Below are 14,696 nucleotides of genomic sequence, written 5' to 3' on the forward strand. Positions count from 1 at the left end.
AAAATTTCTATACACAAAAGGCCCTACTAAATGATAGGTTGAAGTGACTAACTGATGCTGGTACCAAGGGAATCCTCCTGTGCCTGATATTATTACTACATCCATGCAGGCAGTGGAAGGATAGGAAATATATATATTTATAAAGTAGCAACATGCTATTGCTATTGTCTTTTTGTAGTGAAAAATGCACTTTTTACTGCAGTTTTGATGTTGCCCAAACTGATAGCATAGAAGAATAATTGTTTGCTGAACTAAGAAGTTACAGTAACTTGTGGTCGATGAGTAGGTTAGCATCTGTCAACCTTGGTACAACTTCCTATCTGTCCAGGCGGTGGTGCATGTAAAACATTGTGTTTCCCAGACTCTCTGAACCGGCACGGAGCTCTGAAATAAAAGGTGGGAGGTTAGAAAAGTAATGAGAAACAAGAATAACTAAACAAAAAGAGAGGCCTCCAGATTAAATTTCAGGACTGGTTAAAAACAATAAAATCACCAATAATTTTTACTCTACTGTCTACCTTAGAGTGATAAAAATCAAATGGCATTCTGTGTAGCTTCATTCTTCATCATTTTGAATCTGCAGTTGCTCTGTAAATAAAATGTATCTAATTTAAAGGTTTTATATATTGACTTGTTTAGCAAGCTGTTATATTTTCTTTTAAGGACTCTCTGCTTTAGTAGTTACTGACCAGACTATGTGACTGGAATTTTACTTGTCCAGTTGTTTTGGGTTAAGAGATGTTGAGAAGGGGACACACTTCACTGAAGCAAAGATTGGAAAGGTTAGCCCACTCTGTGAGCCAAATTCTGGGCACTCCCCCAAAATCCACACCCAAGCACGAGAGAACAGGGCAGAAAATAGTGGCTTTGATTCTCTCTTTCACCCTGCAGAAAAAAAAAATCTTAGAGAAGATTCTTTCTGCTGGACCCCCATGGAAGGAGTCATGTGAGGCTGTCTATGCCATGTTCTGGGGACCTCAAGGAGTAGTCTACATGTATACAAGCTACCTGATTTCAGAATCAGGGCCACAGATGAGAAGTTTTCTTTACCACAGTGGGGAAAAAAGGACAAAAGTTTGGCCCAAGTCTCTTTGTGATTTGTAATATACCATATAGACAAGAGTTTACAAGCTCAAATGAAGGCCACAAGACAAACAGTTGACTTTTTCTGCATTCTAATAGAGAAGGCATTGGCTTTCTTTTAATATGCTTCTGTACAGTGTCTATTGCAATCAGGTTGTGATCCTTTTAAAGCAAATAAGAAGAGTATTGTGAATCTGGAGATGTTTATTTTTGACTGGAGGAGCATTATGGAGAAATCTTTTTCTCAGTTACGAACAGTAGTGCCACCAACTGATTGTGGTCTCAGCTAATCCTTCACACTTTGTATTATTACTCGTAAAACATTGATTAATTTCCCAAAGCATTAGCATTATGCACTGTTGTTCTGCCTTCATTGCAATTCAACAGACCTCTCTCTCTACTTTTATTGCTCAGATGTAAAATGTTGACATGTTTAATACAAGAAAACAGCAACAAAATATGGAAGACATTACAGATTGTACCAACTGGCCTGGGTACAGGAAAAGTTGTGGTAATCAAGGCCCATGAAAGCTCTATAAATAAAACATCTTTGTCTTGTTTTCTACTATTCTAGGATATTACTTCCTATATATCAAAGAAAAACCTGGAGATAAAACCAGAGAACCTGATGAGGTTAGAACTGAGCTCCAAGGAAAAGTATATTACATGCTTATTAAAATGAATGCTTTAGTATACACATGAACACTCCACACACCTGAAGAAGTCTCACCACTCATCTAATTTATTAGAGTGAGACATAGAAGAAACATTTTGGGTTCAGATTCTCTCTTAAAATATGGCCCACTTGCATCCCCCCAGCAGCAAAAGAAGGTGTAGAAAGCCAGCAGATCCAGCTGGACAGGGATCCCTTAGACTGGAGGGGAAATCCCTGGATAGTGTAGAGCCACTATAGCTATACCTTAAGCCTCTCTCTCCACCTCCACCCTGGTGTAGCATGCATGTTGGAGGCATGACTAAGTGCAAGGATGTGTACCTGGAATACCACTGTGCTCCAGTGATCCTTGGTAACAGCCATTTCTCCATGAGGCCAGAGCCAGCCAGCCTTAAAACTTCTTTAAACTATGATAGGAATAGGGCTGGCAGTATAAATGGCTACATGATCAGGGAATCATAATGGCTTTGTAGCCCTTCCTCCTGCCCCCCTCAGCTGATTACAGAATCCACAAGTGAGAATCTCAACCTTCGTCTATGACACATTTTACTAATGACACGAGAAATATCATACAGCAGATTTACTATTCTGTAAACAGACTCCCACTGAATAACAGAGTTCTTGCAAACCCCCCCCCCCCCCAAAATACACAACCTTCCTGCAGGACAAGTGGAATTTTAAGACTCCAGGACTGCATGTATTCACTGAAAAATAAATTGTATTCAAGTACAATGTCTTCCTTCTGATTAGCATTCCTTTTCCATAAACCAAAATAGCTAACACTAGGTACTGCGTGTATCATTTACGTTTTCAAGCAGTTCTTTTTATTCTGTTTATTTGATTTGTAATTATTTTTCCATAGTTAAGGAAGCATACACAAAAAGCAATCAAAATAGTCTATACATCATCTGCAGGGTATTCACTGGGGAGCCTGAGAGCCCAGGGAGCCTGGCAGCCTGCCTCCCTGCTGGCTGGCTGGTGAGCCACCGGGCAGCTTGCCTTCCTGCCTGCCTGGTTTCTGTTTAAAGTTTTCACTGAATCAACACAATCCCAGCATTTTCTGTTAGAAAACTGTTCCATTTGGAAAACTTTTGTCCAGCTCTAATCTTAAGTATAATAGCATCAAAACACAACATACAAAACAACAAAATACAAATGTAGGCAGTAGAAAACAGTTTTGATTTCACATAGCTGTCACATATAAGCATTCTCTGTGACAAAGTTCAGTTCACTGCATTTCACTGGTCAGCATGCTCCTTATTTGTGGGGAACCTATCATTCTTAAGCCATCTGATTTCAGGACAATGTTTCATATGCAGCACCTTGTCAAGAATGATTTGAAATCTGCCTACGGTAGAAGATGTCATTTTCAAACAGAGAGCTACATATAAGTGTTCAGTTAAATAAATATTTCATCAGTGGACATGTAAAATTAGACATTTTAAGATATTTAAAAATATAAAGACAGTCAAACCTATTATTCATATTTCAGGAAAATACTTGCAAGCCACACAAAATGGATTCTCCCTCCCCCTTCCCCCCCCCCCCCCCCAAACTACTAAGCTTTATAACCAGATGACTAAAAGGTCATGGGGAACAATGAGCTGTTTATGCAACAATCGGAAACTTTGCCTCAGTTTTCAGATGAGGAAAAAAGAAATAATAGAGTCTTTTTTATCCAAGGTATGATCTCAGAGAGAGAAACACTTGGTTTGTGAAAAACAGAAGAAAGAACATAAAATTCAACAAAAAGAGCTCAAGACTTTTATGTCATTTGTGAATCTTTAAAGTGGAAATCAGGAAGACAACCAATATCTACTACTAAAATTGAAGGGCTACTCTTCTTATTTTAGTTCATATTTCTGTTGTTTTCCTACATTTTATTACATTTGTGCTTTTAAGAAAATCTTCCATAAATATATTATCATGGACAAAGTAATGTTTGAGGATATTGTTGAGATTAAGGAGCTGACTCACAGCAGAAGTGTTTCAGGACATCATATGGTGACTTTTTTCAAGGGGAATGAAAATGAGACAGACATTTTCCATTATTGCTAAATGCTGAGTTGCTAGCATTATGCCACAAGCTCTAGGCAGTAATCATGTATTGCTTTCTTCTGTTGAGTGGGTACTCTAGCCTCTAGAAAGTGGAATTCCATCTTGTTGACACATTATGCTTCAGTAGCTAAGCAAGTTGTTTCATTGCTAAAATATGACAGGCTTTCACAGAATGACTGAAATTCTGTTTTTCTGGTAATGTATAACATGGTTTGTAATGATCTGTAAAAACATAGGAGTCTTTAACATGTGATAGAATACTGATGAGTTTAATAACACCCTTATTCTATGATAACACACTGCAATTAACATGCCATATTGCTGCCAAAATACATTATTTCCAGTGGCTGTGCCTAGCAATATTGCAACTCATTGATCTTGTGACAGATATGAAATTCAGATGTCAACAGTGTCTGGATAAAGCAATCTGGAGAATGTTTCCATTATTAATAACATGGATCATGTTAGTTCTTATGGCTAGAAACCACAAAACAAATAGTTTATATAAGGAGAACAAATCAATTACTTGTACTCTGTTCAGTATGTATAAGAATACCTGGTTTTTCTCTTACCTCCCAACTACACAGAATACTAGATGATAGAATGGTGGTAGAAAACAAATTTGTGACTCTCTGGCCCTGTTTCTACTATGGATGAAACAGTGCTAGTCTCGCATAGTTTCCTTAAACAGTGTGGGAAGGCTTTTTGGGGGAGAAATGGAGGAAAGTGAGGGTTACCTGATGATTGTATTAGCCAAGTGTATACAGGCTACCAACCTTTGTGATCTGTAGCATAGTTTTTCAACAAAGTTATAACATGGATCTCGGGGGATAACACTATATTCACACTAGTCAGGAAAAGTGTTTTGGGAGAGACCATGATTAAGTCTAACTGTTGCTAGAAGCAATAAGTCAAAACTGGAACCAGCTATCCAGTATTGTGTTTGTGCATGTGGAGGTGCAGGCTTGGGAGGGAATAAAATTGGATCTGTTTCTGAATTCACCCTCGTTTCCCTTTTGCAAAAGAAAAGGGACCCATTTAATCTATCTCTATATGAAACAGAAATGAGCTAAACCTGGCACTGCTTATGTTGACCCATTTTAAAGTTGGAAAGCTGAAATAAAATGGGGCTCGGATTTAAATCACCTTTGATTTTGATTTTAGGACCTGTCTCCTGAATCTCAGTCTTTTGCCTAAACTATTAGACCACTGTGCTCCCCTGGAAAGTCGTTTGGGACTGTAGCGAGGTGGCGTGGCCCCCCTCGGAAACAGACAGGGTGGAACCCTGCTTGTGAGCCCCTAGACTGTGTGGGTGCTCGCCCACTGCTTGGGAACTCATGGACTGAATAATTGCCCTGTCCAGCCTGTGGGCTGAGGACCATAAACTGCTTGCTTACCCTGCCCCTGCCAGACGGGCCAGAGCCCACAGACCGCTTGACGGCCCTTCCCCTCTCTGAGGGGCCAGAGACCCTTGAACACTAATTCCCTCCTTTGGAAATCCACAGAAGCACTGTAGCGAGGGAGCGTGGCCTCACTCCTAGACGGACAGGGAGTGACGGCCCAATGCCTTACAGGGACCTGATTTTTAGAGATACTGAACACCCATATTAGCCACTAACTTGATTAGAAGTTCCGAGTGCTGCCTGCTTCAGTTTCTCCACCTGTAAAATGGGGGAAATGAGATTTACTGTAGATGAAGTATGACAGTGAATGTGACTTAGGATGTTTGCAGCCTCCAGCAGATCACCTCAAGCATTTATTTTATAGATTTGGAAAACAGGCTTAGAAAGGAGAAGTGACTTGCCTCCTGGGCACTGTGATCTACTGAGCAGAGAGAACCCTGGACCCCCTCTGTTGTCCCCACTCCAAGCCAGTGGAACAGGGTGTCCAGAGTGATGTCTGGAGGTGTGGAGACAGATTCAGAGAGGTCTTCTATAGCTGAGCCATTATATTACATGAAATTAATGAAGTCTGAAGACCAGTTATAAGTTGCACATAAAGCTGTCTGCAATTGCAGGCTCTGCCTCTTTTATGTAGAGAAACTCCATTGAATGGGTGATTGGGTGGGGAAACACTGCCGAACACCTCTGATGGAAAGAGGTGTCATCATATGGCTAGTCAAGAAGAATGTTGAGTGTAATATCAGTAAAGAAGGGGAGGTAAAATCTGTTTGAAACCAAGCTCTGTCTGCCTGATGAATGTGTATCCCTGATCCAGCCTACCATTTCTAAAATCAGAAAAGAAAGGAGGAAAGGGGAAAGAAACTCCACTCCTAAAGACAAGGCAAGTAAAAGCTAAGGCAAATAAAAATGAATTTGTAAATTAACATAATTAGCGATAAAGTGGTGAGATTTTGCTGTGAACAAAGAGGTACATCACTGAAGCATAAGAGATGAGATAATAATGCAATCAACTAAGAATGTGTTTTTGGGGCTGGTGGAGACCAAAGACAAGATCCTAATTATGTAACAGGCTTATGAGCAATCATCTAAAAACTTTTCACATTTGACCAGGAATGAGAAACCACAAGCTGAATGTAGAAGATTATTTATACATGCAAAAGAAAGAAATAAAATCAAAGTAGGCTTATATACAGCCTTTCATGTGAAGACATCCCCAGGGACTTTGGATTCACACTATTGTATTATTGCATTATAGTAAAATGCAAGAGCTGCTTAATCAATGAGAAAAGATGGGGTAAAAAGACAGGGTTAGAACAAGAATGATAAAACAGGAAAGATTTTAGATTACAAGGAGCCTATTGACCTAGCATCATGGTTTAGTCGGGTAAATTCAAAGTTCTGGATGCACAAGAACTAAAAAAATGTCGTCCATATGTCTGGCTTAATTTTTGAAATAATCATTAGGCCAGTTTCAGAAGAACTTAAAAATAATCAGAAGGTTCATAGAGGCAGCAGCTCCCATAAATACATATATATATACATATATATATATTTTATATATATAACAGGTCCGAATGTGAGAGCTGTTTTCTACACCTTTTATAGCAATTCTGATCTGGCATTGGTCTGCACCCACTTTATGCTCATGTAAATGACTGCACAAGACAGAGCGGAAAATCAGGGCCTAAATCCATTCTGTGCAAATTAAAATGTAAATAGTAGCAGTTGTAGTCTATGCTACCAGGATGTTTCCAGCTGAGTAAGTGCAGTTTACAACTGTCAATCATGGCTGGACACTGTGTGACCTTTATGGGTCTGCACATGTGCAGAAGAGACTCCTGGCTTGAGGTACGGAGATCTCAGAATCTTGCTTATGGTTATAATTCATGTGATAGGCACCTATGTACCTAGCAGCTCTGGGCTGGTTGATTTGTTTACGTAACAACAGCTCAGGCTCTGTATTTAATTAGTTACTTTGTTTATATATACTGTATGCTGTTACCAGTTCTATGGAGCTATCTTCTGGTCAGGTTATTCCACCATGACTCTGCTTGAGTAGAGCTCTGATGTTTATTGCCTCTCATCCTTAATAAATAATATGTTAAATACTTACCTGAGTTCCAAGTAGTCAGTACCCAGACTGACCAGGAGGGTAGCAGATGGAACCCAAGGGGATTACTTCTGCCCAGAGGAAGCATAGGATAGTACCTAGATAGACAGATAGCACCCAACAGCATACTTTTCATAAATTTGGAGTCTATGAAGACTTGTTTCAGAGAAGCAATAATGTGAAACTCTGCCATAATGTTACCTTTACAAAAGCAAGCACACTCCCATGTAACACACTGAAAGAGTTGGCAGAATTCTAGCAATTTTCCATTAGTTCATCAGAGGAACTGGTAAACTGTTTCTCTACTCTGCCTTATATTAACTTCCTAAAATGCAGCACCCATCTGTGAATCACTCGAGTTCTGCAGCTATCATCTTTTTCGAGAGGAATTTTCCTTTTTGAGGTAGCTAGAAATAGCAATTAAGTCCTAGGAATGGGGAAGATCATTGTTGTAAATGTAAAACAAGATTGATGTTAGGACTGACCCCTGTGATAGGCCATCATTGAGAGTGCATGCCTTGGTGACCTGGTCATCAAGGAAAACACAAAAAGTCAGAACTTATCGGAATAACTTTATCATTGTATTGCTAGGATAATTTTGCTGGTTTTCAGGAGAAGGCCATAATCCATACACTGTTCTAAGTGGCAGATAAATCCAAGAAAGCTGTCCCACTAGAATTCCCTCCTCAGCATGTGGTGTTAAAGCTAATCCTTGGTCGGTGGAGCTGCAGCCTAGTCAGAAACTCACTTGTTCATTTGGCAACATTGCTTCCATAACCCAGCATAATCCTTGCCAGTAATATTCTTTACAGGAACTTGTACAACATGCAGAGAAGTAATATGGGCCAATACAGTGAGGTATTACTGGTGGGTTACCAGTCTTAGCAATGGCAGTGACCATAAACTCACAGCAGATTCTCCAGACAAACCTTGAGGAGTGGATATTAGAGAACAGCATTGCCAGCCATTTCTGTCTCTTGGCTCTGACATTTTAAAAAAATTTTGGAAAGACGCCATCATGTCCTGCAGCTTTCCCAAGTCAGAGATCCTTGTTTACCTCTTCAGCAGTGATGGGCAACGATAGCGGGGAGAGGGTGGGCAGTGAACCGACTATTTGTTGGAGCCCTCTATGCACTTTGTGCTTAGTAGACTTGTCCTCTGATGTTTTTGAGTTCATGAGAAGCATTCTTGTCATCACATCAGGTGATACTTCAGGATTTTGAATTTTCACAGTTTGCAGCCCCATGCTGATACAATAATAGCCAAGCTTTGCAGCTGGAGTGAATAAAGTTGAGAGCTTCAATCATCTTGATCTATCTTTGACACTGTGCTAAATTCAGTGACTCCCATAAGGATTTTGCAGAGTTCAGGTCACCAGACATTTGGAAGCCAGTTCTTTAATAGCCTTTCTATTTTTGGTTTCTAGAATGGGGTGTATCCTTTTTGATAGTGACTGGAGATGTTTTTTTCTTGTTGTTTGAATGAGCCAAGTAAAGCGATTGAAACTTTTGGGCTTCAATGGAATCGCGTCACTGGTGGCCTAAATTGTCTCAATGAATCCTGTCCATTTGCCTTTTGAAAGTTCCATCATGGTTTGGCCAATGACATAATTACTGGGAGTTCGGTCCTAATGTGGATTATCACTGATTGAGGCTGACTGTGTAAAAAGGTACCAAGAATGTGTTGCCTAACCCTTTTTAAGGTTAATAATGTTTGGATTGATTGCCAGTTGATCTGACTGTGATAAAGTTCTTACCCCGGAATCAGGCTACACAGAACTAACGCTACAGAGTTCAATATCTTGTGCAGAGTCTCAGGATGGATGACAAGGACACGCACACTGAGTGCAAAATAAAGCCTTAGATTCTTTATTAAAATAATGAAGAAAGCTGGAAAGGACCCAAACTACATAAAAAGGTAGCGATAATACAATATCAGGGTTTTCTGTGGTAGCATTCTCTGTATAAGCTCTTAGAATTACATACTCACGCCCTTCCTTGAGGACATGGTGGTAAGAGACAAAGGGGCCAGCCCTGTCTCTGGCATGCCATGGTGTCTGATGGTTCAAGTTCCTCAATGAGTTGAAGGGTCAAGTAGTAGAAAATAGTGATGGAAGAAGCACAGAAAAGAATTAGCCCCAGGCCACATAGTTGCTGCACTGTTATAGGGCCTGAGCATCATCTGCTCATGCTCAGTTCTCCATGCCCAAATTTAGCCTTTTCCCCCACATAATATTGAGGTGTACTCATTCTATATGTTAACATATTGATATGTGTAACTGCCACCCGAGTTCGTTGTCAGGCCTGTGACCCTTTGCTTAAGCGGATTTGTGATTATTAATTCCATATTCCTTGTGGTAGCATTTACTGGTACATTCTAATTCCCACCATTGAGAAAGCTCTCCTTAGTTCCCAAAATGTAAAGGTATTCATTAGGCCATTTTTCTATGCTAACGGTTACAGCCTACTTAACCACATTTATGCAAATTTATGCTTAAGCTAATGTTTTACAGAACACAGGCCTGTAGGTTTCTTGCGTTACAGCTGAATATAATGAAAGCAGCTAAATTATAACAAGGGCAAGCCAGTGAATATAACAGGCAAGCTTGCTCTGTAGGCTACAAATGGTTCTGGAAGTGTTCTGATGGATTTTGGACTGGGTCTTTGGTGAGGAAGCAGTGATCTGGATTGTAGTCTCTGATACAGTGGGCAGAATGAAAAGTGCCTCTGTCTCTCTCATTGGAAAGAAAGTATGTCTTCGTTTGATGAGCATTCTGAATGTGCCTCATCTGCAATATCATTGCTTTTATAGCCTGACATCATGTGGTGGCTATTGAAATCACGGATGTACTTTGCCAGGAGATAAGATGTGGGTACTGAGGGAGAAGGCCAGTTTGTATTAGGTGGTTTATGCACATTACTACTGTTATCTTGCCAATTATTGAGATAGTAAAGGTTCCGGAATTGCTCCTGGCCTCTATCATGTCATAATCCTCAATACTCTGCTTGAGGTATATGGCAAGGCTATATCTTGGGTGATGGAGGGAAGCCAGGAGATTGTAGCTGCCAGTCCAGCAGTGTGATTCTTGTGTCGTCTTTGACATGGGTTTCTTGCAAGACAAGGATGTCGATCATAATGTGAGCTAGGTAGTCAATTTTAGATTGGGACACACCTTCAATGTTTAATTGGCAAATTTGTAGAGCTGGGTCTACGGTTCTATTAATGTGACTCTGGGAGGAGTACTTTTTGCAGGGGAGCTATTCCATTGCTGTTCAATACGAAACTTTGATGAATGATGTTCAGATACCAGTTGATGACATTGATCGTGCCTTGGCACATAATAGGGCAGACCACAAGAAGGTTGTCATCAACCTTCCCCGAACCTGCTCTAAACATCTTTGCAGAAATTTGTCTATGCTGATGTCGTTGCTCTGACTATACAGACATGGGATTTACCCATCACAGAATAAATCTTAACCAAGAACCTTAAAACTCTGGAAGTATATTTCTTATATTAGTGGGTAAAACCAACCCCCCCCCCCCCAGACTCTTGTGTCAGCATTCTATCAAAACAATTGAAAGGCTAGGGTGGAACTGCATATGGACTTTTGTGGCCAGTGGATAAGACACAATTCCACCCCCAAAATACCTTAGTGTGATATTAGACTGAAGTTCACAAACCACGAGCACCTGAAAAAATATCCATGACAAAATACAAGATGTATGTAAATCTCCTCCAGAAACTGGCAGGAACAACCTGGAGACCCAATGTAAAAACTCTGTGGACCTCTTCATTGGCCTTTGTCTACTCCACCACAGAATACTGCTCACCTCTCTAGGAACATAGCTCCTATATATCACTTGTTGACCTTCAACATTGCCATGCAGATCATTATGGACAAGGTAAAATCAATGTCACAACTGTGGCTACATGTACCAGTGCACATCCACCCACCTCAAATTTTCCATGACATGAGAATCCTTTGGGAGTCCCATAGTATTTGAGGGAACAAGGATCTTTCAATACCTGAATAACATACTGAGATTCCAACTGTTAGGGTTACTTGTGCAACCTTAGTTCTACACCATTACATGATACAATATATTTAGTTACATGGTCCCATACTATTATTTTCTCCTTTGCTGTCCAGACTGGATGGTGCATAGTGAATGAAGAATGATCCCTGCTTCATTCTGGGCCACTGGTCATGTATTGAAGTAAGGGAATCCCCTCGCACCCCTCCCCCACATATCTCCTTGGATTGCAAGTCCAGGCAGTGGATGGAGAACAAGCTTCATGGGATGGCTATTCCCACTTGCGAGCAAGCAGGCAGTGAGGGGCAGATATGGAGCCTTGGCTGGAACAGAGCTGATCTAGCATGACAGGGAAGTAATTTACACCTTGTAAAAGACTGCAGTAAATTTTTCCCCAGAAGCAAGGAACTGTGACTGTGACTTTCTGAATAACAGTTCCTTCCCGGGGCACTGCAGTTATGTGCAATTTCTTATCAGCTCTTTGAGCAAAGGATCATCATTCTACCCACAGTTTGCAATTAAAATAGTGTACAGGTAGAGTAATCAATTGAAGACAATGGATTTACTTTGCATTTACATCAGGGTAAGAGGAAAATTTGGTCCTCAGTGTACAGGTTACAATATTTAATATACTACAATATAACACTTCTAGGTATTATATATAAAATTAAGATAGATTGGATGGTGTGCAATGAATGAGGCAGGTGTGTACTCATTGAACAGCAAGAAAAATAGTGTTAATATATGTACAGATAATTAATTTGATTTATTTTAAAAACTAATTAAATGTAATTACAGAAAACAAATCATCTCTTTAAACTTTGTATGCAGGGAGCAATTATACTGTGTGCAGCTTTCCTCATCACTTCTATTTCAATAAGTTATTTAACAATACTTATCACATGCAGAACTTTATTTCAAAACTATTTCAGATAAATGGCAAAGGCACTATTCCATAATCAGATCTCTGTGTGTGTCATTTTGAAGTGTTAAAACAAAGCTGTTCTTCAATTATCAGAGTCTTAAAAAAAAATCTGTAAATGTTTTAATTGCTGAAAATGCATCCATTTCATGTTGGATAACTTAAAAATGGATGAATAGATGATACTTATGAAATGTCAAATAAAAATCCACTTCTGAATAAGAGAAAGCTTCAGTCCAAAAGGGAACATTTTGGGGAAAGTTACAAGTGTGTGAAAGTAGGTTTAGGACAGAAGTTGCAGCTCAGTCTTAATAACAGCATTACTGCTGCAAAGCAATAATGCAGGGAGTAAAGAAAATGTTCTAAAATCAGAAATGATCAGTGAAAAGAAAATAAATTGAAAATAATAATGTGAGAGACATCACTTGCACATTAAAAATAATACTCTGAATTTGGAGAATGAACATCAGTAATTCAGTGAGAGTTCTGAGAAATAATAGAAAGCCACAATATAACAATACATAATAAAGAAGAAAAAATAAAAGGGAAAATTCTGATGTAGGTAATGTAATGTATCCCTGAATGAACGCCTTGACCAAGGGTAGAATGTCATGGGTCGATAACCATGTCTCAGTTAACTCCATTATATTCATACATTCTCAGAAATTAAATCATTGATATCACTGGATCTCCTCTTCCCCCCCAACAGCTTTTATGTTAAATTGGGTGACATGCACTGCCATGATAGAAAATCTATTCTGCTGACACTTACAAGACATGAGCTAAGAGATAAAGTGGAAAGTATTAAGGTACTGGTAGCTCACTTTTTCAAATGGAATCAGCTGATAAAATTGCTTGGTTAACCTTGCCATGGTTCACACTTACACACACCCACATGCATACCACAGTAATATATTTTTTCCTTATCTTTCTTAATCTTTTTAATATTTTCTTTGAAACCAATAAAAAATCAGATCTCCAACACCAAGATGTGACAGTGATGAGCACCTTGTAATACATTAAACATGATTGATCCTTGGGATACAAAAAATCCTTGTATTTCTTTTACATGCCATTAATCATAACAATAATGTGCAATGCTGAAGATGATCTTCAAAGGAAAAAATAATGGCTTGTGCCTTGTTCAGTTTCATTATAATATATAAAGAAAGCCTAATGGGGTTACTTTTACAGGACTGGGGGTGTCAAATGAATTTTCCCACTTATTTTTCCATTTGAACTAAAAAATATATAAAGTTTTGTCTGTCTTCCCTTTTATGCTGGAGAACTTCTTCTACCTTTTGAACCTTCTGAGCCCTTAATTCAGGAGGTGGGCATGAATTCCTAATGTTACAAAACAAGCAAAAAAAACCCCAACAACCTCCAACCCCCACTTTCAGGCCTTCTCTATACATCCTAAAGAAGCAAAAGGCACACACCAATGTTCTTTTGCTCTCACAGGTAATTATTTTAATGGAAAATGTGCAGGCAAATAAAAATGATCTTTCTGGAATTATTAGAATTAACAATGAAAATAATTAAAAGCTAAATAAGGGCTCAGTTGCCCAGAGTAAGGGCAGGGCATAGCTTCATTGCCTCAGGTGAACCCTAGAAAGGAACTGTAACCATAGTTCTGGATTCTGGAAATTGTAAGACCAGAACATGCCTAGCCGTAGTACAGCCATGAAGTGGAATAAGGACAAGAAAAATGCCCCTGATTTGTCCAGCCTGAGCTCTCCACTTTTCAGTGCGGACACGAGGAGGGAGACCAGCTCTGAACCATTGGTGCTATTCCTCAAGCAGATGTATGAGGCATGGGTGAAACCCTGTCGTTGCCTACCCCAACAGTGCTGAGCTGGTGCAAAGGGGGAAGTAAACTAGAGCCAATCACGTGCTGCCCACTTGGCAGCATGGAAGGAATACCCACTTTCCATTTTCTGCTCAGCCACAGTGAAACAGCTTCAACAGAAGAGACAGAGGGATCCTCCCATCAGAATATCTGCTAACCAGTGGCTAGAGTACCTCACCTAAGAAGTAGCAGATCCCTGTTCAAATCCCTTCTCTCCTTGCAGGTGGAGTGGGGACTTGAACCAAGGATCTTTCACTTCCCAGGTGAGTATACTAAGCTAAAAGTAATGAGGGGGCTGCTCCCTGCTCCTGGCTTCTTGCAAACGCTGCATAGGCACCTCACTCCGAGAGAGGGTTTCTGGCTGTGAATCGCTAACAGAGATAAGTGCCTTACTGCAACCCAATCCTTGGTGCTTATTTCCATGAGAGCGATGGAGCGTAGAACACACCTCTCTGGTTGGCATCTCCCATTCACTAGCTTAGGCAACACCCTGCCTAACATGCTGGCTTTTGGGGGTTGCATGCTAAGGCCCCTATCTCTCCCCATGTGTTGCACCTAATTCA

The 14,696-nt window shown here is 39.9% G+C and overlaps 1 protein-coding gene across 5 annotated transcripts in view; it reads left to right on the forward strand.

The window, feature by feature from the left end:
• The window catches only part of PRKN (parkin RBR E3 ubiquitin protein ligase), a 1,182,603-nt gene that overhangs the window by 1,012,866 nt on the left and 155,041 nt on the right, over positions 1-14,696 (forward strand). The window contains exon 10 of one of the 5 annotated variants that reach the window (XM_067560806.1): positions 892-1,610. The exons of the other annotated variants lie outside the window; for them this stretch is intronic. Coding sequence (XP_067416907.1) covers positions 892-1,104 — 213 coding nt within the window. The 3' untranslated portion in view covers positions 1,105-1,610. Of the gene's footprint in view, positions 1-891; positions 1,611-14,696 lie in introns of those variants that run through there. 5 annotated transcript variants of the gene reach the window in all.

The sequence above is a fragment of the Emydura macquarii genome, unplaced genomic scaffold (assembly GCF_026122565.2).
Source record: "Emydura macquarii macquarii isolate MOO-44397 ecotype Brisbane River unplaced genomic scaffold, CSIRO-AGI_Emac_v2 contig_2308, whole genome shotgun sequence".
NCBI lineage: Eukaryota > Metazoa > Chordata > Testudines > Chelidae > Emydura > Emydura macquarii.